Source organism: Plectropomus leopardus, chromosome 13 (genome assembly GCF_026936395.1).
Source record: "Plectropomus leopardus strain MGB_pleo_1.0 chromosome 13, ASM2693639v1, whole genome shotgun sequence".
In the NCBI taxonomy this organism is placed as follows: domain Eukaryota; kingdom Metazoa; phylum Chordata; class Actinopteri; order Perciformes; family Serranidae; genus Plectropomus; species Plectropomus leopardus.
The window spans coordinates 25,284,312-25,306,587 of NC_142188.1; the positions used below are offsets into that span (position 1 = coordinate 25,284,312).

The 22,276-nt window shown below is 41.9% G+C and overlaps 1 protein-coding gene across 12 annotated transcripts in view; it reads left to right on the forward strand.

Moving 5' to 3' along the window:
• ablim1a (actin binding LIM protein 1a) overlaps positions 1 to 22,276 on the forward strand; it is a 54,811-nt gene that overhangs the window by 3,629 nt on the left and 28,906 nt on the right. For 2 of the 12 annotated variants that reach the window (XR_015778360.1, XR_015778369.1), the window contains exon 1: positions 6,755 to 7,333. The exons of 2 other annotated variants lie outside the window; for them this stretch is intronic. Coding sequence is in view for 1 of the 10 variants with exons in the window: in XM_088086196.1 (XP_087942322.1) it covers positions 7,099 to 7,333 (235 nt within the window). In the remaining 9 variants the exon portion in view is untranslated. Of the gene's footprint in view, positions 1 to 3,729; positions 3,987 to 6,752; positions 7,334 to 13,189; positions 13,450 to 22,276 lie in introns of those variants that run through there. 8 more of the 12 variants (XR_015778364.1, XR_015778361.1, XR_015778362.1 and 5 more) reach the window with 7 other exon arrangements.

Sequence of the window (22,276 nt, forward strand, 5' to 3'; positions counted from 1 at the left end):
TAAGGGTTTATTTCAATCAAACCAGAGTCGGTGATTGTTGGAACAGTGGAAAGATGAATCAAGATGGGCTCTGTGAGTTTGATTCTGATTATTTTTGTCAACTTTGAATTAAGTGTGTTTTACAATCATAAAATTATTATTTATTTATACGAAGTCTGGTGAGTTTGACAATGGCAATTCTAGGCCATTTCTGGCTAAACAAAAATGATCTTACTCTTTAACAAAAGGGTCTATTGTTACAGGGATCCTTTATATAATATTGTCAGACACTTAGAATAATAATCTGAGCCTCTCAGTGGCAAAAAGAAGCATTTTATTGGTCGTACATTGGCGGTGCACAGCTTCGCAGCTGCCACTTTTGATGTCACTTAGACACACAAAAATGGGAAGAAAGGGTCCAGGTTTAAAAATACTGACATTACACCTTAATGTTATTATATAAGATCTGCAGTGGGATTCATCATGATGGGCCTTACCCTTATTATCGGGGTAAAACATTTATAAAGAAGCTAAAGCTGTGTAGCATGTCACTCCTCTTCAAACTCTGTATAGTTGAGCCTGTGTAGCAAGACGGCTTCTCCATCACTGCTGTGTCCTATCTGTCCTCCATGGCTACTGCTGGAGATCGATGGAGCTGAGAGCCCACCGTTTTCTTGACAGCCCCCCTGTGGTACATAGATCTGATTAGCCTGCTTAAGTCCCTGCATAGAGCCAATCATTATTCATAAGACCCCTACAGCATTTAGCCCCGACAGTTGTGCTAATTACCTCTGTGTTGGTTACATGAATGGGAGGTTATGAATTTATTATCACAGATAAATCTGGCACATTGATGCAAAAAGCATAACAATATGTCAAATCACATAGATATTTGTCATGGTCCAGGCTAAGTCAATGTCTTTTTTCAACTGCACTAATTACACTATGTTTCACAATAATTAACAAGAGGACATAGAGTGTTTGTACAATGATAATAAATCAGAATATATTTTTCCCATATTCTAGTCTTTGCAGAGAATCTAAACATCAGTCCTATTATATTTTGGGCACTCCAAATGTATTTTGATTAATTTTCACTATGTTTCAACAAAAAAAAATGATAAAGGATTTTACATTTAAGTAACTGCTCAAGCAAAATGCCAAATATTTTTCATTCCCAACTTTCCATTTATGAGGATCTGCTGCTTTTCTTTGTCATAAGTTAATACATTTAATATCTTTGGGTTGTGGACTGTTGGTTGGCCATTTGAAGTCATCCCAGGGGGCTTTAAATATTGATGATTTGCTATCCTCAATACATCAAGAAAATATTTTATAGATTAATCTGATTTGTTTATATCTAACTATTTATCCCTGATACTACTTTATTTTCATGATATCAATATATAGCTGCAGGCTAAGCGTACATAGTTTTTGTGTTATACCAGTAATCCTACATTAAAAAAACCTGTTAGCTGATTTTACTTCCCATAGAAACAGGAAATTAAAAAACGTCTCAAATGACTTCACTTTGCCCTCCTAGTATGCATTTATGATCACCAGCCCCTCCCGTAGTTGTCCAGCAAGCATCAGCCATTACCGTGCTCTCAGTCTTGCAGTCGCCAACCCCCCACCTCTCTCAGCACAAGGCCATCAGCTCTTACCTTGGTAGTGATGCCCTTCCATTAGCCACCCCACCTCATAATACACCCTTGCGGCCATACTGCTCTATGTGGACCTTTCAGTGTCATCATATTTCCTGTGTTGCTTTCTTTTGGCTGCGTGACTTCTTTTTAAAATAAAACCCTTTTTAAAAATTACATTATTATGGGATGTTTACAGAGCACATAGTGCTTTTACATTATTTTCTACCTGTGGGCAGGCAACTGAGCATTTTGGCCACAGCCACTGAGAGTTAATAGCATTTTTCAAGGTCACCTAGGTAGTGGCATTTAAGGGGTGTTGGGACATTTCTTATCAGGTTTCTCCTACAGTACATTCTCCCTCTTGGTGTGGGAAATCCCCTTAAACCTACCGCAGTTATGACATTTAACATAATCTGGTCATTTGTTGTTATAGTTTGCAGTTCTGCTACCATTGGTCCTCTGCTGTTTGGTTTGGACATTCATATATGGGTGAATTTATTGTTCCTCTCGGCCCATTTAAGCCATTTATCTCTGCTCCAGCGCAGAATCTTAAAACAACATGTTGGGCGGCAGAGTTCTCACATATGTGGGCCAATGTTGTTCATCCAGTTTTCTGCTACTCCTGGGCTGTTTGTATAAGTTGGCATGTCATATTTTATATTGGACCGTTTTGAAAGCATTGTAGTGAAGTGTTCTGAATTTATGTATTTCAGGGTTTTCTTTCCCTAATAAAAAGTCAGCTGATTCTTAGCAACATAAATCAGAGTTCAGCAAGGTTTAATTGTTGAAAATGTTAATGTTTCAGGCCTGTGATCACAATCAATATGCACAAAAAACACCCCGAAAGCTAATGGCACCCTGTAAAGCCGTGTTCAGCTCAGCGTGATGTAATGACGTTCTGTCTGTTTTAGCCACTTGTTAGCAACCGTCATTTTAAAGACGCATAAAAGCATCAAAGTTCATGAGTGGGGTATTTACTGATGTATTTCATGTAGAACAAAACGTGAAAGTCTCTTCAGCTAGTGTTAACTGCAATCGTTATTTCAGGCCTCTAACTAAAAACACAGTCAAAAAACACATTGACAAGGTCTAAAGTCAAGGAGCCTAGTTCATTTCTGTGTTTTGGGACTCAGTAGTGGGGTTAAAAAAGGAGGGAGGGGTTAGACTTGCTATTTCGTTTGTCAAAAAATCAAAAGAAAAAAAGTCAAAGGAACACTGTTTTGCAAAATTTAATAAAATCCTTAAATAAATTGGCTTAACGGCTTTGTGTTTCAGCTCACAGTTTTCATCAGGGCACGTTAAAACAAGTGGCAGCTCACAGATATACCACGGCTGATGTCAGGTGTCAGGCAATCAGAGCAGCACTAGATAACTGTCACAGGTGCAATCAATGAAGTTAGTCTACAGACACTCAGGTCAACTCCAACAAAGCAGCAGATACATCACACAATCAGCAACATCAGATACAGGCTGCATAATTCCATGCAAAACATCAATTAATAAATAAAAATATACACAATTTGTACAGGGTACATGAGTCCTCAGTATAAGTAAGAGATGACTAGCGAGCTAACCTTTGCAAAAACAGTGTGCCATTGAATGTTTTGACGTATTGACAAAAGAAATAAGTCATTTTTGTCCTTTAATTCAAAGAGCACATGTTTTTGAAACGTACACATAGTGCTCCTCAGCCAGACTTTTTCAGTACTGGGATAGTCTATAAATTGGTACTTTACTGCTCCTCTCTTTTATCCCCATCTCAAATACAAAGACTGTTCTTTTTTTCCAGAAGTCAGATCTGAAAATAATCTATGCATTTTGATGTCTGGATCACTTTAAATTACTGGCAACATAGAAAGTCCTCCCTTCTTCAGTCTTGCCCTGCTCTGACCTCCTCCTCCTCCTCCCCCTCCTCCCCACCCTTTCCTTGAGCGGGGTTAGCACATCCTGCACAGCGTACCTGTTACACTGCAGTGTAATCTGGACGATCAGTGGTAGATGGAAAAGGAGGCACGGCACCATTCTGCAGTAACTTAATCTGGTGCCTCATCCTTATCCGACCACTGGAGAGGGCTGCTCATGCTCCAACAGCACGACCCTCTGCATCAGCACTTTTCTCTGTCTCTGTGTGTGTCCGTGCTGTATGTGCGAACAAGGCGGTTGGTGTGCGCGCGCATGCATGTGTCCTGGCAAAAGCCTGAATAATTGATGAGGAGGGGAAGGAGTGAAAGCGCTGCCGGACGGGACGGTGTGTGTGGGAGTGTGTAGAGATGGGGGAGAGGGATACAGTGAGGCAGGAGCCTGGCTACGACGGGCTCTGCAACTACGCCCAAAAAATCACCTCTTGCTTCGGACTGGATGGTAAGACAGGGAGGGGGGACAGATGAAGAGGAGGGGTGTGTTTCTTCTAGTGTGAAGCAGGATGCAGGAACGGCAGAGGCTTGGAAAATGTTTGGGATGCGATTTGTGTGCGCGTCTGATTTTTCTGTGTGCAGGGACAGCAGTCGTGTGTCCTGAGCATGTTATGTGTTGATTTGCGAGTCGTATCAAAGCTACAACAGAGTGGATGACAATTGGAGGGCAGTGCCTCACTGCAGCAGAATAGCATGTCCTTAGCTACCCTGAGGTCCATGTGTCTGCATGTGTGGGTGTAAGAGTGTTCGTCTTCTTGCTCATGCCTCACCATCACACTTTATCTTTACTCTTAAGTGAAACGCAGGCTTTCTGAATGGGAGAATGAAGGCGTGCTTGTAAGAGGAACCTGAATTAAGTCAAATTCATTAACTTGTGAAGATGGAAATAGTAGTTAGCTAAGCTCCAGCCATCCCCTCTTTGTGCACCCTCTCAGACGAAGAGGAAAATCATTAATTTTGAAGTGCAGGCCAAGCCCGATATCTCCAGACTAAAACGATATTTTGTGCTTTGTCATTGTCTGCTGTGCTTTTCATCATGCCTGCGTACCTCCATGATTTATTTAATTTCCTGGGAGAGAGTGGATAGCTGTGATTAGCTTTATCTCTTTGATGAATATTAGATGTCAAGGAAGGTTTTCTCTGTTTTTATACTTTCAGACATTAACCTGTGTATGTATGTAGGAGACAATCTTATCTTAGCTGCAATGTGTTTTCATAGTTGAAAAGAATGTGATGTTTTAAGTTGGTTTAAAACAGCACTGGTGTTTGGGGTTATATTGTTTTGTGGAATTTGTTCAGATTCTCCCTCTGCGTCATTTATCTTTTCACTTTCCACCAGGAAGACTCAAAATTTACCTCTCGCTGAACTCACATTTCCAGGGAAGGTGAATGCGTCTTTGAGTCAAAAAAAGAGTACTTGTAAAAATTCAGTAGCTCAATATTGTGTTATACGGATTTGGCTTGTCTAGAAAACACTCTAGATGTTCTTGCACAAACAAATTCATCCCAACATTAGATGGTTTGAAGATTAAAAACTCAGAACATGCCCTCTTACTAAGTTACCAAATCTTCCAAAATCCTATTCCTGATCATTTTAGCTGATAATTTAGAGCCACTGCTGGCATTTCCGCTTCAGTGCTGATAGTGTCTTTTATTGTGAAGGATCCTGCTGATGATTAACAGTGGGTTTGTGCATTGTTGGCTGGAGGAATGACCTTGCTAGCTGTTGACCTTGTAAAGGACTGGCAGACTTCCAAGGCAGTCTACCCTGAAGTATGTCTTGGATCACTGTGATGCTGCAAGCTGATATGCATCCATTCGGTTAATGCAAAGCAAATTCACTCAAAAACACACTTTGTGAGCGTAAAAGAATCTAGATGCATCTAAAATGCTCTCTAAACAAGAGGATCTTGTTTAAATGAGCTGCACGCACCATTCAGAGCATAACTATGATTCAAAGGTTGTCTCCATGCAGCTCTCAACATGGAGGTGGTTGAGCCGGCAGCTAGCAGCTAATGGTGCTAAGGTGCGAAGAGTGCTAACCACAGCAAATGTGCTGACAGAGCTAAAAATGGTAACTGACCAAAAGCCCCATTTTTGCAACAGCTCATTTACCCAACAACAAACCTCAACTACTCTGAAGTCCCTATTTCTCTAAAGTTACACACTCCTTGCCATTAGTTTCAGTTGTCCGGCAGTGTTTAAACCACCGTTCCTGGGAGTTTTTACCGACCCTTTGTAGCCTTTTCAGCATAATTTGAGCCACCGAAACCAAGTATTTTTCACAAATTCATGTCTGCTTTCCCAGCTGCTTTTGCACCACCAAACACTTTTCTGAGCCATAACCAAGTGTTTTTTTGCGCCTAAATATCACCACACCTTCACCACAGCATTGTTGACAAATGTAATGTATCTGTAGTTCAGAGAAATGCACAATGCAAAGATTCACGCAATTGGGTTGTCTAATTGCATGGAGTGTGTATTTTCGGAGAAATGGAACTTCAGAGCAATGGGCTTTAGTTTTTTTGGCCTTCCAAGAAATGGTTTCTGGTCCAGTGGGATATTTTTCTGACAAATAGGTTTTCTGAATTTTGGGCCATGGGATAAATGGACAGTTCCTGGTTTGGTGGGGCGTTATCAGCAGTTCCACCATATGAGTGCAGAACAGAGTGGTGATGCTTACTTAGCCAGTGGGGTGGTCAGTGTGTTGCACTAATATGCACTTGCAAAACAAAAAAACAGAGCGGCACAGATTACAACACACACGGAGGGAGCATGACTTTATTCTCTGCTCAAGACACCATTAGCCTACAATGTTTTTACACTGCAAGTAGTTGTTTGCTGTTATGTCAGTGTTCTAAAATGCTGCATACAGCTCTTTAATGTCTCACTTTTATCTAAAATGTAGCTCACAGAAATAAACAATGTGCTTGCCTTTTGAAAGGTCTGACAGAATCTCATCTCTTCATTGGACACGTGAATTAGAAGAACAGTGATTGGGATGCACATGAGTCACATCAGGTATAGAGACTCCCCCCATACACTGTCCCAGCCTGATGAAGAGCTACCTAACCCCACCCAGAAGATAATCATAGGCTCGACGTCAGCCCTAAGCTGCTTAAGGCACTAGGCTGGTTGGGCTGAAGACACTCATAGTGTAAGCTTCTTTCCCTGTTTCTCACTCTGCATCTACCTGCGGCAGAGTGCTTTGTCATACATGCCGTCTGCCGTTTGGCGTCCCCACCTCAAGGTGGACATCAGCGCTCCACGTCTAATGTCCACCGCAGATCTGAAGTGACAGGTGGAGGGTTTCAGGACAGGAGAAGTTTCCACAGGAGGCCTCACTGGATGTTGCCATGATTTTATGATGAGCTGCCGTGAAGTCGCCCACCAAGCTCTGGCTCCTTTGTTTCCATTTCGTGCCTCAATGAAGAACCCATGTTCTTGATGTCCAAAGGCGACTGGATTTCAGAGCGGGTCTGAGCCCGACCCTGGCCGACGTCTACCAACAGTGCTTCACCCTTCTCTGTGGGACAACCGAAGGGGACCGGGGTGCCACCATGCCCACTCTGCCCAATCTCAACAGCCTGGGCAAGCTGTGCAGCTCCAGCCGCAGCCACAGTGTCGACCGCGTCCGGGTGAAACGCAAGAGCTCGGTCAAGCGCATGTCCATCATCGAGGATGGGCACGTGGCTGAGGTCCTTTACCTCATTCCTAAACAATATATGGAGCAGCTGCCCTACCTCGACCCAAATGAATATTATCTGAGCGAGAGGCTTAACGAGGTCGCTACAGGTAGGACAGGAGAAAGACGCATCCATTCGAATCATGTATTCACCCATCTCCCACTGCATCCATCCATCCAAGCTGTGGCTGACTCCAACAACAGTCAACTTCAGTGATGATTGTTTAATCAATGAGTGAATGGGAAAAAATGAAGAAAGCTGTTGCACTGATTTACAGGGAGTACTATGAGAAATAGTATTTGTCTATTTTTTGACACATTTAATTTACATTACATTTATTTTATTTTCTTCCATCCACTTTCCTCTCGTTACCTGCTTTTCCCTTCAGCAATTGTTTGTTGATGCCATGAGGGGCTGCTGTTTTGGTCCCGTACTGCAATTTGGCAGCACTGCTTGGCATTTTGTTTACAAGTAGGTGTCTGAAAGGGAATTGATTAGTCGTTGCTCAAAGATTAATTCATTTTAATTGGATGACAGTGACCTGTTGAGGATTTCCACATCTGACCTGTGCGTAGATCTCCTGTGTGCGACTTGCACAACCACAACTACCTGACGCCAAAAAGTGTTGCCGCAAAAAAGAAATTAATCACTGTCCTATCCATAGTTATATAATGCAAACGCATATGCAAGGGCGGACCTGCTGCATTTTGCCAAGCAACAGTACATGAGGAAGCAACATGGTGGCTTACATCAGGATTACAACATGGGCATGAGGACAAATCGAGATTTTCTAGACCTTATGTATTTTCTGATAGCATGCCAGACACAGTAGTAAAAGCATCATTGCTTGGCACTTAGTTGCAAAAACTGTGGGCAGCAGTAACTTCTTCTATTTTGCAGTGAAGGTTTGATTTTGACTTAATAGCTAAGGTTCACGGAAGCTTTGTGCACACACTGCAGAGTGACCCCGGATCAAAGATCACACAGGCCAAGGCTTATGCAGCTAAAATCTATCAAACAGTGACAGTGACAGTCAATCGCTGCTTATTCTGTGAGATCTGCATAGGTCAAGCCTGGGTCATTTGACGGCTGTTTTCAATTTTGTGGGTAAAAGTCTTCCGTGTCTTTCCTAAGACCCGATATCTGTAAAAAAATATTGTTACAAGACTTTTTTATTTACCGTTACCCTTTTCTGAATGTTGCTCACAGTTTCCACACTGCAAACGATGCTGCATTATTTCACTTGTTGAGTGCTTTTTAATATATATGGCTCTGACTCTGCTCCCCAGCTGGTGTCATCCAGAGGTCACTAAGTCTTTGACGATACCTCAAAGAGGAGGCTGCACATGAGACTAAGTCTGCATGTGCAGCCTCCTGTGGATTGTAGAATAAAAAATGTGGTTTTATGTTTGCAAATTGTTGAAATGCTTAGAAAAAAGGTAAAAATGAGCCAGTATTTTAGTGAAAACACAGGAATGCTAATGCAACTTGGGTGAAATTCACTTTGAAGGAGGTTGCGCATGATTGCTGTTCAAAAGGGTTCTCATTGTGTTTTGTAACCTGTTTTAAAATAGATACAAGCTGGTGAAGAGTCTGTCATTATCCCATAGAAAGGCAGGTCTGTCTGTGCTATCTAAAAGCGTTGAGGGGTTCATCCTGGTTGCACTGGCACGCTATGTGTCTGTCGGATTAGTAGAAATGCGCAAATCATCAACCAGGGAATAGGATGTGTAGTTACAAGTATTTACACAAGCATTCAGTATGCATGTGTATGTCTGCGTGTGTCTTGTCTGGCATCCCGCAATCCTAATTTTAATCCCAGGGATAACTGTGCAGTACATCCACACAGACCACCGTTGTTTACTGTAAATGTGACCTTAGTCTAGCTTCACCACTCAAGGTAGGGGTCTATAACTGTAAATTATACGGCCTTAATTACATGCTAAACACTAACAGTGCTTAATCTGCATTGATATGAGGGATGTTCAGTGTATAGTCCCCCAGCCGGGTTATTAATGGACAGCCAGACATGGATGATCCATAGGTGAGCCAAATACAGTAGAAACCTTTCATCCATGGATAATAGGCTTTGCTACTCAGAATTGCTCTTGGCAAGCCTTGTGTAGCATGAATGTCCAGCAGCTCCTACAGACATTATTAAAAGAGGCAAAAATTACAAAAGCTCCATTACAGTATTATGAGAAGGCACAGTCTCTGGACACTCTTTGTGTGACATTAAGAAGTTAGTGGCCACATTGTAAACCTCTAATTTTCTTGCAGGAAGTGGTTTTTGACCATCTAAAATTTGGAAAGCCAGTCAAGTCCTTGGTCATCACAAGCTCATTACATAATTCTCTTCCTTCATAATAAAAAAAGAAAGGGTGGAGTGCTGAAGACATTTCCGCTAACTATTTTTACCGTTTGCCTCACTTGGCATATCTCCACATCCTGATGAGAAGAAAACGCCCCTGTGCAGAGTGATGCACGTCGTTGGGCATCCAGCAGGTGGCACAGTTGACACTGCAGTGGATGAATGCATTATGAATGCAAAATGGGATGCCTGCATCAGCAATTACAGAGGTGGTGCTGATGCAAAACTATTCCTCCCCCTCAGCCACAGAGAGCAGTACAGCGGTAGCTCCAGCATGGGACAGATGGGTCAATGACTGTGGGCTTTCTAATTGCTGCTGGTGTGACATGGATGAGTTATTTCTGAAATCATATCGTCTGTAGCTCACACATTGAAGTGTGTGTAAACACTGGACTGTTCCCCTGCTATGTCCCAGCTGGTTGTCAGTGGATGCCTCCCCTGGAGGCAAATAAGAAACTTTATTACTAGTTGTATTGCAGAGCTTTTAGTCAGGCCTGAGTGAAACAGTATTTGTTTATAATTTCACACATTTTGCAGATGCACACTGTAGGTGTAGCATAAAAGCAGTTACAGTGATGCACAGGGTTTTTGAGACCTTATATTACTTTGTACAAAGAGTGTGTACTTTGACATTTAAGAGTTAAGTCTCTGACGTGAAGTTGAAAGGAAATCTTTCATTTGATCATTTCCAGTGGTGAAAGAAGTATTGAGATCTTTTACTGAAGTATAAGTAATATTAATGCAGTGCAGAAACACTCTGTTACTCTGCATCTAAATGTTCACTTGAGTAAAAATGCATAAGTGTTAGCATCAGAATATACTTAAAGTCCTTAAAGCAGAAGTACCCATTATGCAGAATGTGGTCCATTTCAGAATAAAACCTATCATATCATTGGATTATAATTTTTGATGTATTAATGTGTTCATCACTTGAGAGCTTAGAGCTGGGCAAATTTACTTGATTTCTTAAAAACACGGGAAAAAGGCAGTGAAAGTAGAAATTACCCAAAAATGATCAAGAAATTAGTAAAAAGTACAAGAAAATTACCTAAAAATTATTTTAAAACCATAAACAAAAACAAAACAAAACAAAAAAGAAAGTAGAAAGAATTTAAAAATAAAAACTTTCTGTAACACAATTTTAAATTTGTAATTGTGACAAGAAGAAATATTGTTTTTCCCTAGCTTTTTTAAAATCATTTTTTAATTCTACTTATCTATTGCAGTGCCTGGAACATCTCTTACAATGTGGCTCGTTGCCTTTTTTGCCGTGTTTATGAAAGAAGTTGAACCAATTTGCTCAGTGTTTAAATATTTAAATTCTTGTGAGATGTGTCTGAATGCAGCACAAGAAGAGTGATGGCACTTCAGGTTTCAAATGTTTGAAGGGATTGTTCAGTTTCCTTTAACGGTGTTTGTGTGGACTACCTTTTCCTTAGACAGTATATTACATACACTAGATATCAGTCAGCACACCCTCAGTTATGAGAATTCTACAATTCTACAATTTCATTTAGCAGACGCTTTTATCCAAAGCGACGTACAACACAAGCAAGAATTTAGACTTAAGGAAAAAACCCTTAGTAAGTGCAAAAAGTGCTTCAGGTGTGAGAAGAAGGCTAAAGTCCAACATTGAAGCTAGAATTCTACTGATGGGGGTCAAAAACAAAACATATTTAAGCCATCTACACAAAGTTAATATCTGTTTAACTGTATTCCATATTGTGATCATTTTATACTGCTTTACCGTAATGATTTCCAGTGGGGAACTGAAGCTGTTATATCGCTCTCTTCGAAGCCAGACTCCATTGAGAAAAACAGAGATTTAACATTCCTGAACACAGGAGCTGCTGATCTATCACTGACTTGATCAGTTAGTTTGTTTGTGTTATTGTGTGACTCTGGTATTTAAAAGGGGTTAATTCAGATTCACTGAAGTCACACAATAACACAAACAAAATAACTGTTCAAGTCAAAAATGGACCAGCAGCTCTTGTGTTCAGCAGGCTAAAATTACTGTTTTTGTCAGTGGAGTCTGGTGGCTTTGACAAGAGCATCGATGAGGAACTGAAGCTGCTAACGGCTATCTGACGCAGTAGAAATGCACGCAATATAGCATACACTTAAACTAATATTGCTTTTTTATGAGGCTAAAATAGGTTTTGTTGCCGACCCCCATCCCCATGCTGCTTAGCTTCTGTGCAGCTGGTAAACATACTGCTAAATCTATCCAGCTTAATCTATTTTAATACAATTATTAGTTGGTTATATTTTTTATTCATGCTCAGAATCCATGAAGTAACTAGTAACAAAAGCTATCAAATAAGTCCAGTGGAGCAAAAAGTATATTTGTTACCACGATGGAGTGGGGTAGAAATATTTAAGTAGCAAAAAATGTAATACTCAAGTAAAGTTCAAGTACCTCACGCTTTACTTAAGTACAATACTTCAGTAAATATACTTAGTTACTTTCCACCACTTGTCATTTCAGCCGCAGATAATAAAAGAGCTGGTGTCTTCACCAGGCTCAGCCAGGAACGTGCTCTCCCGTGCTCTCTGTAATTGGATTTCAGACTATCTACTAAAGATATTAACACAAAGCCCATGCCAAAGATCACGATAAGTCTGGCCTTTAACCTCAAATGGCCCGTCTTACCCTTGCATGCAGTGGTCATACAGTTCAAGGCACATGGAAGCGGTGCGATTATTATCAACTTAGGCTGTCACTCAGGGTGAGCCTGGCTCACGGCATGATAGTCAGGTTGACAGCGTTGATCGGATCAGATTAGATAACCCCTTTTTTATATTATTCTTAACACTGCAGTGCAGATAATATTCTGAAAAAGTGCTTATCATTTAGGGAACTCTTTGTGAACTGTGGATAATGTGTTTAATACATCTTTTATTTAGGTTAAATTATTCATTTTGTTGCAATAACCACCTCCAGTTGCTGTCACGAAGCATTTCCAGAAGAAGTAAGTCTTCAAACTTTTGTTTGAGGATTTTAGGGCTTCTGAATACATATTTTTTTCACTGTCAAATACGTTAATTTCCATTAAATTGAACCAATCTTTCAGCGCAGCAGGCTAATTACTGCACTGAAAAGAGTAATTGCTGCCCTGTTGGAATAATAGAAAATCTTTGTTGAGGTGTGTGTTATACTGCACGGTGATGTGGTGAACGGTCATTCCTGGTAAAAATCAGTTTGATGAAGTTTTTAATCATGGAATAGAGTTTATCTTCATTTTTAGGGTGCCATATGTTCACAGCATACCACACAGTTTGCAGTGGAAGTTGACGTGTTATGCGGACAAGGAGAAAAGAAGAAAGTCTGATATAACAGATATCATTAAACGTGGTCTTTACTAGAGTTTTTCTTTACATGCATGTGTGTATTACTGTTGTTATGTGCTTAAGGGGGTCTGTTTAGTGGATTTGGGGTTGCAGCAGCAGCCACCTGGTTGCTGCAATGAGGAGGCGGCTGACACAACAGAGGGGCTGAGAGAGAGAGGGAGCAGGAGGGGAAGAGGGAGGAGGTGGAGGAGGAGGAGTGGGCAGAGGAGGAGGAGGAGGAGGAGAGGGATGGGAGGAAAACAGGCAGTCGGGAGGCAAACCCCACGCTGTAGCAGCTTTTTCGGGAGGAGAGCTAGGCAGCGCCTACACCTCTCTCTCTCTCTCTGTCTCTCTCTCGCTCTCTCTCCATCTCTCTCTCTCTCTCTCGTGTCTGTTTTTGTGCTCTTCGGTCTTGACTAAAAAAAGGAACTAGCAGCTCCCGTGTTGCTGCTGATCGATACCCGGAGCCTTTTCTGGTGCAGAGTTACCTCAATTTCCAATGGTCATGGTCAAAGAAAAAGGTATTCCAGCAGCTGTGGTCAGACTGTGTGTGTGTGTGTGTGTGTGTGTGTGTGTGTGTGTGTGTGTGTGTGTGTCATGTGTGATCTTGTTTTGCTCGCTGGTGCTGTTGACTGTCTGCGGTGTGGATGTGCAGCATGTCCAGTTGGATTTGCACTGCCGTGTCTGGCTGAATTAGATTGAGTTTGAGTGAATTCTTAGTCTCTGATTTGATTATTTTTAGACGTGTGGATGCAGTCACGGCGATATCTTTATGTGGGTGTGTGTTGCTTGCAAGAAGCATGACTAACGGCACGGCTTAAATGTGCTTCTTCAATATATCAACATTTTCTCTCTAGTTATGAATGTGCTACGCCCTTCTCGGTACTCTCGAGCAGCTGATGCTCGGGCTGGAGTCTGCTTAATTTGGCAGCGTCAGTCTTTATGTAAATTTATGCTGGAACAAAGCATCTGGCTCGTCATACAGGAGCTTGACTTGGGGTGATCATTTGCAGATTGTTGCGGGTTAAAACAGACTGTTTTCTCATGCAGGGTGAACGTAACGGTAACATGTAAAGAGGGAAAAGTGGAGCACTCGTGCAGGGATCCTCACTGCGCAGAGCGGTGGACCTGCACTCTCTCTCTTGCTCTCTCTCTCTCGCGCTGTCTGCAGCCGTTGCTATGGCGACCATCTAAAAGGTACACTCCATTGTTGTCAGCTGTGGCCTCATTCATAGTGTCCTGTTAAAAGAAGAAGATGATTGCTCTCCACCTATAACCCTAGGTCTTCCAGCTGTGTGCGATGAATTAGGCGAAGTTGGTGGTGGCGGTGGGTGGGAGTTTGTTGCAGAGATATTAACATTCCCGGCAATTTGTTGGGGCATGTGGTCGTGAGCTTGACCATTGTTTGTCAGTATGACTCACAGCAAGCAGCTACATAGGGACAATTTTCTGTAATGAAAATGTCTGGTTTGAATCCAAAAGAGCCATATTGGCAACAATTTTCTTCCTTTCCTTTTGACTTTAACCACTTAGAAAAAATGAACCACAAATATTTAATTTATGTAACCTGCTGAATGAATATTACTAAAAACCAACTATTACATCACTTTTTTTCCACATTAAAATCAGGCAGACTAGAAAATGAAAGCAATGAATCACAGTAATAAGTATACGTCACCATATTACTCCCTTAATAGTGAATCAGTTTACCAGCTTGATATATTGCTCCTGTGTGTCAGTGCTTTCGAAGTTGTTCTCCAGCTTGTGCAGACAAACTGTGTGTGGGCTTGTGATATTTTTACGTTAAGTCTGAAAATATTCCGATCACCAAAAAAGTTTGACAGATATGAGTGTGTAGGTTTGTTTATGTATCTGACAGCGCGCTGGTGGCTGGAGGAGGCGGCGTCCGGCTTCTGGAGCTTGTTCTCTTCATGTGGATTTCGACTGGCCACAAAGAAAGAAAAAAAGGCCTTTGCCATCGAGTCCCTGCGCTGGCAGAACACCCGTAACCTCTGGCTGCCACATGTTCATATCCCACAGTCCTTCTGAAAGTTTCCGTGGAGTCCAACATAGAGATTCGGCAATTTACTGCTGTCAGTATCTGTGTACGCTATATTGAGAGTATTTTCACTGCAGTGATTTCAACGTGAAAAGGAAAGTGTTATATCGCTCTCTTCAAAGCCAGACTCCATTGAGAAAAACAGTAATTTAACATCACTGAACACAGGAGCTGCTGGTCCACCACTGGGTCGATCATCATTCTGTTTGTATTATTGTGTGACTTGGGTGTATAAAAGGGTAAGTTTAGATTCACCAGAGTCACAGTAGCACTAACTAACTAACTGATCAAAGCAGCGGTAGACCAGCAACCTCAGTATTCAGCAAGCTAAAATTACTGTTTGTGGTTTTGATGAGAGCATAGTTTGGGAACTGAAGCCTTTCACAGCTTCCCCGTCCGAACTCACTGTCTGAAGGAAAGACAGCTTTCATTTCAGACTCCAGCCTTTTTCTCCAAACTGGGGGCATTCAGACCGTCTATTGTATGTAACACACTGACTATAGATAAGCACCCTATACAACCTCACTTTGAAAAATCGGAACTATCCCTTTAACACGCTGTCTCGCCTGCTGACTCTTGGGATCTGTTGGTTTATCTATTTTTTTCTAAATCTGAAATCTGTGGCAATTCTTGTTTCGACCTGAGATTTCTTCGTGTATCTCATCAGGCCACCTGTCTGAGTCCAGGTGGGCACTGTCCCATCAGGCTGCACAGCTGACCAAATACTGAATTATGCTGTATGCTCAGAGTGATGAATCATAATAAAAAGATTGCAGTGTTAGCATTTTGTCTGCTTGCAGGCGGTTGTCCTATTTTCAAAGCCAAGAACACCCTTGAAATAGTTTGTAATTTATTGGGGCCATGTGTACCCAGGGCAGTCTCATCTTGATCTACACGTGCTTCTGAGATTTGTACAACTAGTTGATTAATTCATGCTCTTTCTCCTTCTCGCGCTCTCAGCGTTAAATTGCATAAGAAGCCCTGCTGACCTGCTCTGTGAAATGAGATAATCGTCATCACATGTGCGTCAGCGACTCCCAGAACTTCACAATCTGAACGTTTTGACATGAGAGCCTGATGTCATGTGCCTTGTGTAGCAGCTTCCCGTGATTTTCGCAGAGTGCTGCAGACAACTGCAGTGGTGCCTCATCTTTGAAGCTTGCCAGTGTCTGCCCCCCTGAAAGAGGAGCTAAACCCTTTCACAGACATCAATGCATCACGCACTCTCATACACACATACACATACTGTTTGTACAGCTGGCACACGGGACCAGAATATACAGATGAGATAAGTGGCCGGCCGGGGAGAGACAGTCACTGACCTAAAATATACAGGCTATAACAACAAGAGCGATGTGAGAATCACAAGAAAGAAACACAGAGCGCAGCCATACATTGTGGCAGTCAACAAACATCCTCCCTGTCTGGCATCAAGCGGTTTGATTATCACAGGAAATACGACACAGGAGTGTGGGGCCGTCGTTCAGGGGCAAAGAGCCAAACCGTCATCAGCTCCTCTCTTACAAACACAATGACTTCTGCAGTTCATGAAGCCACCATTGTCTCCTCCCAGGCTGGACTGGAAGTCTCTCTGTGTGTTTATCAGCGTACTGTTATTGTCATGTACCTGCCCAACAACAAACGCTCAACACTGTGGCGTTTAACCATTCAGAGCAGATCATTATTCCCAACCCGGGTCCCTTGGGATTAGTTATTCAAGGCTGCGGGGGCCTGGTGGAGGCCGATAGGGTTCCCCCTCGCAATTTGTGCCCGCGTTTGAAGTGCTTTGTCTGGGACGCTGGTGGCGGGGCACAGGGGCGGGGAGGCGGTGAATACAGCCATACATATTCATGGAGGGGAGGGTTAAGGGCTTCTTGTTATGTCTGGGTGATGAAGAGCTTCAAGCGCCATCCCCCATCCGATCACGCGTTGGGATTTCATGATGGTTATATTTTGTGCCCTTTGATATTCATTATGGGTCAGACCCCCTTGGAATATTCCATCCCAAACAACCGGTTGGATACTGGAATAAAAAGTGTGTGTGTGTTTTGTTGTCTAGACACATCCGGGGCCAAAAGTATTTGCATGGATGCCGAGTGTGAAGATGACTGCCACTCTCTTGATCTGTCAGTAACAAACACACTAATGCACATGCACGCATACTGTACAAAGACACACTCCTCCGGGGCTGCGATCTGTCTGTACTGGAGACTCCTCTCATCTGTGACTTTTACAGTAACAAAGACAGTGAGAGACTGAATATTTGATTAGACCTTTTCGTCTCATCTATTGTTTAATTGAATTCCCCTTTTCCCAGTGCATTTGCAAACTACTATGCATTCCTCAGGGTTCGTGATAGGAAATGAAGGCGCCAAAGTCTGAAGCAAATCCCTCTCAATAACCTCTCTTTTTGTTATTTACCAGCAAGGCTGGGGCACGTGTCACAGGAAAATCTGTCCTCAGGGGATTCAAGATGGCCTTCTTCACTTCCCTCCAGAGTATCATCTGCAGCCTTTTATTATTGCCAACGCAGCTCGTCTCTGCTTAAATGGGTGGGGGGTTGGTTGGGATGTAGGGGTGGAGAGAGCAGCCCCCTTTCCTCTAACGGCTGGCTTTGGGATGCTCTGCTGGTTATTGTTCCCTTAGCACCACGCTTGTGTGTGTGCGCGTCAGTGTGTGTTCATTGTGTGTTTAGGCTCATATCAGTCACTTTATCCCCTGGTGATGAGGCAGGACAGATCACTCTGTCAGCACAGCCAACACATCCAGCGCAGAATGAGGAATGTGAGCAGCAGTCGGAAAAAATGTACTACTGTATATTTCACAGTAAGTTGCTCTGTGCTGAGGTTGCTTCATGTACCGCACGCTTACTTATTTATAGCATTATATAATATACATTCTAGCAAACCAAGCGCCATTTTGCTGCCATCACAAGACCCCCTAAAGACTCACGAATGGATTTATTTCAAATTGATGTTATTGCAGTAAAATTGCTTGCTTTTGTCAACATAGAGTCATAAGTGTGGAGGCCTACTGAACATTTGAAAGGGACCCCACTGATGGTTTATGTCCAAACAAGTCCTATAAATGGTTCAATCTGAATGCTTTCAGCAAATTTAATATCTCTTTTGATGTTAGCTTCCTTCGTTTTTATGAAACATCATATAAAGTACCCATCTCGGCTTGCCACAGTCTCTCTGCCTTTACACAGCCACCGTTGAGAAAGTGAAGGAGGTGGAGTCAAGCTGGAAAAACACACAGCACTCATAAGTTCCCATCCAAAGCTCTCTCTTTTTTTCTTTTTTTTTAGATTCTCTATGCAACATCTGTCTTGGATTTTTATCAACCTGTTATGACGTTAGCAGTGTTGACTTTTCCATTTTGGGCTGTCCCCGCTGACAACACCAGACTATAAAATGTTAAAAATAGCAAGTTGGCATTACAGACTCAAAGAGAAATTCTTGGCACAAGACAAGGAAACATATCTATTTTAAAGCTGCTCTCATCAATATTTTTATATTAACATAAAATTTAGTGTGGAGTGACAAACCCACAGAGACTTATTATCACCACATCTCTCTACTGTTCCCCCTCAGGTCTATGGGGCTTTGTTGGTGTCTTTCGACACATTACTTTGGTTTTAGGGTCTGCAACTGTTTTGGTTCACTCATGGTTGTCGGTCAGAGCAGGCAACTATTTTTAGCAAAAAGAAAGTTTCGCAACTAGCTGCTGCACACAGTAAAGCATTTAACAACTAAAGAGCCAAATTTGTCCCTCAGGAATTGGTGGAGACCAAAACAGATCTGTATGGAGAGTGAATATTGGACTTTAATCAGCCAGGTTGCCAGAAATACAAATTCACATAGAATTAGGCAGATATCAGACAGACAACACCAACCAGACAGCACAGGAAAAAACAAATGACAGTCCAACAGAATGGCAGGACGTGAAAAGGAAACACACATGTGCATATGCTGTGATGGTGATGTTGTGTTGTTTACAAAGAATTAATTTATGCTGTTATTTTAGTATAGTCCAGTAATTCTCCAGATTGCCCCAGTTTTCTCTTTGTATGAGGGGACTGCATTACATCCTGTTGTACAATACAGCAGGACGACAAAAAGTTACAATATTTTATGTGGCCACCATTACTGTAACTGGTATTCTGTGCTGGTCTTACCTAATTTCACTGTCCTGCTCGTTTCCACTTTAATGACATCCAGTTTCTGTCTGCCCACTTCCATGTGAACGCAGCAGTTTTTTTTTAATCCAGTTACATTAACATTTTGGGCTAGATTTGTCTTTTCCTAAGTTCGATGGAGGGTTGATATCAGTTTGGTCTCTTGTTCGGTGGACAGATTGATCTGGGATATGTTAACCTGGCGCAGAGGCTTTGAGCTGTGAGGAAGGCAGAGTCTCTCAGAGGGGAAAATTGACTCTCCCTGCAATTCCAAAGTTATCTTATTCACATGAGATGTTTTCTTAACCACGGGCAAACCTACAGGAATTACCTTGTGTTTAGAGTTGGAAGTGTGTAAACCACACAGCTGAGATCAAGACTTGTGGAGAACTATGTGCAGTCACAGAGGCTATGCTAGCTGCTGGATGTCTCCAAACTGTGGGGCTACCTGCTTGTTAACCAACTGTATCTGTCTCTTGTCAAGTTTCCTGTTTGTACAATAACCATTGCATATTTGAAAGTATTTCAGAGGAATTATTATTATTTTTAAACCAAATTTCCTGGTCATTTACTTGTTTTTTGTTTTACTTTCTTTTTCATATTTTTAAAAATAATTTTCAGGCCATTTTCTTCTACTTTTTACTAATTTCTCGCAAATTTTGGGGTCATTATTTCTTTTGTTTTTCATTGCCTTCTTCCCATGTTTTTGACAGAAATCAAGACAATTTGCTCAGGTTTCAAAGGGTTAAACATCAATTACAATTTACACACCAAATTCCTGGTTCAGCTTTGACTTTGGGGTACGTCCATACTAATACCATCGTCATGGCTACAAACAGTTTGACGGAAAAAGAATAGAACCACATTGTATTCAACTGGAATTTTCCATAAGTTGTTCCAGGATGAAAAGTATGCACAAGGCTTAAAATGACTTGTTAGATTGCATATTTTTGCAGAGCGCAGTTACGCAGATGGCCTGTGTTTTTCTATGGAGGTGCAATGTCACACACACAGAGCTGCTGAGACTCAGTTCACTGTCACAGTCGTCTGGTTCACCCAGAGATGACTCATTGTCCTGCTGAGTGTAATCACATCTGAGACACCAGGGAGACAGATCCTCCACCTCCCATACCCACATTCCTTCCAGCCTCCCTCCTGTTATCCTGTCTTCTTCCTCCACTATTTTTTTCCTACAACTTCTCTCACTTCCTTTTCAATCCAAATTATGAACAGACTGATGCTCTGCAAATTGCATCCTTAAGAATTGGCACAGGACATTTCGACTGCCCTGAGATGATGAATCAAAGACTGTTGAAGTGTCTCATTAAGAAAATTCTGAAGACTGGGATCTCTTTCTGATTCGATTTTAATGCAATTAAACCACCTCTCAATATCAGAAAGAAGTGTGATGTGAGGTAGGCCAAGTCATCAATAATCCAGACTAATGTCTCTCTTTGGTAGACCATTGATTGGTCATGATGCTATTTCGGTGCCTTTGGTGGAGTCTTATTTTAGCCCTGCAGACTAATGATTCATTGCAGAGCAGAAAGAGCAAAGATCCTTTCATGTGTATTCTCTGTGTGTGTGTGTTTGTGTGTGTATCTTTGTTTGAAAAAGAGAGAGAAATGAGAGGATGGGAGAAAGAGGCTGCCTTGCTTGTTAATGCTCCTGAATGTGAAATAATCTGCTGGTTTCGCAACAGCTGATAAGCTGTGTGCAGTGCGGCACTGCAGCAGTATTTACATCCGGTACAGTACTGCTGGATTAATGTCTGTCTGTGTCAGAGACGCCCAAACTTTCTAGTGAGGAGGGCCACAGGCTGACGTTTTATGGATCTAAAGATAATACTGCTTGTAGAGATAAAGATAGATGATAATAGCTTCTTTGTCTGGAATAATTATGATAGCAGTCCCAGTATCTCATATTAAGAAAGTGATGTCTAAATGTTCAGTCCGATTAAGATCTGTGCATGCTGTGCAACCAGAGTCATTTTAAAATGTTGCCATCACCAATTGTAGTCATGTTAGCATTAGGGATAGCAATGATGGTCCACCACTTTACTGCATTTAACAGTAACTTTCTAATGTCGTTTACCCTCATTTATGAAAGGAACGCATGACAGAAAATTGGGTCTATTCCAATGCTGTTGACAGCGTCCATAATGTGTTTTTCCGACTTCTTTTGATAACACACTTTAAATAGAACCAGTTAGTCTTGGTTTCCATTTCTTTCTGAGAAAAGTTTCTCTTCTTGGACGTAATATTACTCTCCATTAGGTAAACTCAAGGGGCGAGGCTTCTAAATCAAGAATATATTGAGGCTGGATATTCAAATGATGACTGTTTTGAACTGTCACTTTTATCAAGGCCGATCAATCCTACACTGTGATTGGTGAGCTAACAATGTTGCGTGACGCACAAGTGAAGCCTATTGTTAGATGACTGCGCTCAGATCTGCATTGGTTTGTATGTTAGAGTTATAAATGAGGGCCATTGTTTGCTAACATAGTAAACATTACACCTGCTTAACATCAGCATATTAACATTGTCATTGTGAGCATATTAGCCTGCTGTACGCCTTTAGCTCAAAGTACAGCTGTACCTAAGAACAGACTCACGCAGCTGCTCTTGCAGCTGTGACTTAGTCTTGTGCAAAGTTGCTCTTCTACGTCATATTCTTAGCTTATTCTTATTCTTGTTTTCCCTTTATCGGCATTCAAGCAGCTGGCATTCATTCGCTCATTTGCAACTTCTACAAAGTGAGATATTCAATCACTGCCAGGTTTTGAGTCTGCTCTGTTTTGTTATCTAATCTGAGTGCCATGCTCTGCTTACTGTCAGTCACTTGACTTCCAAAGGAAAAAATGGAACGCTTCTCCAGCCGAAAAAGCACGAGACAGGAGTTTTTCTAAAGCTAAAACTCACCTTCTAAACAGGGCAACAAGAGCTTTACATAGCGTGCACTGCTTGTTACGTCACTGCCAAGTTGTTATTGGCAGTGACGTAAATATAGACAGTCAGTATGTTTGCACTGGGGCCCATAGGGTGTGGGCCCAGCTGTAGAGAGAGCCGGGCTACCAGCACCATGGGCAACAAAGAATGGGCACTTT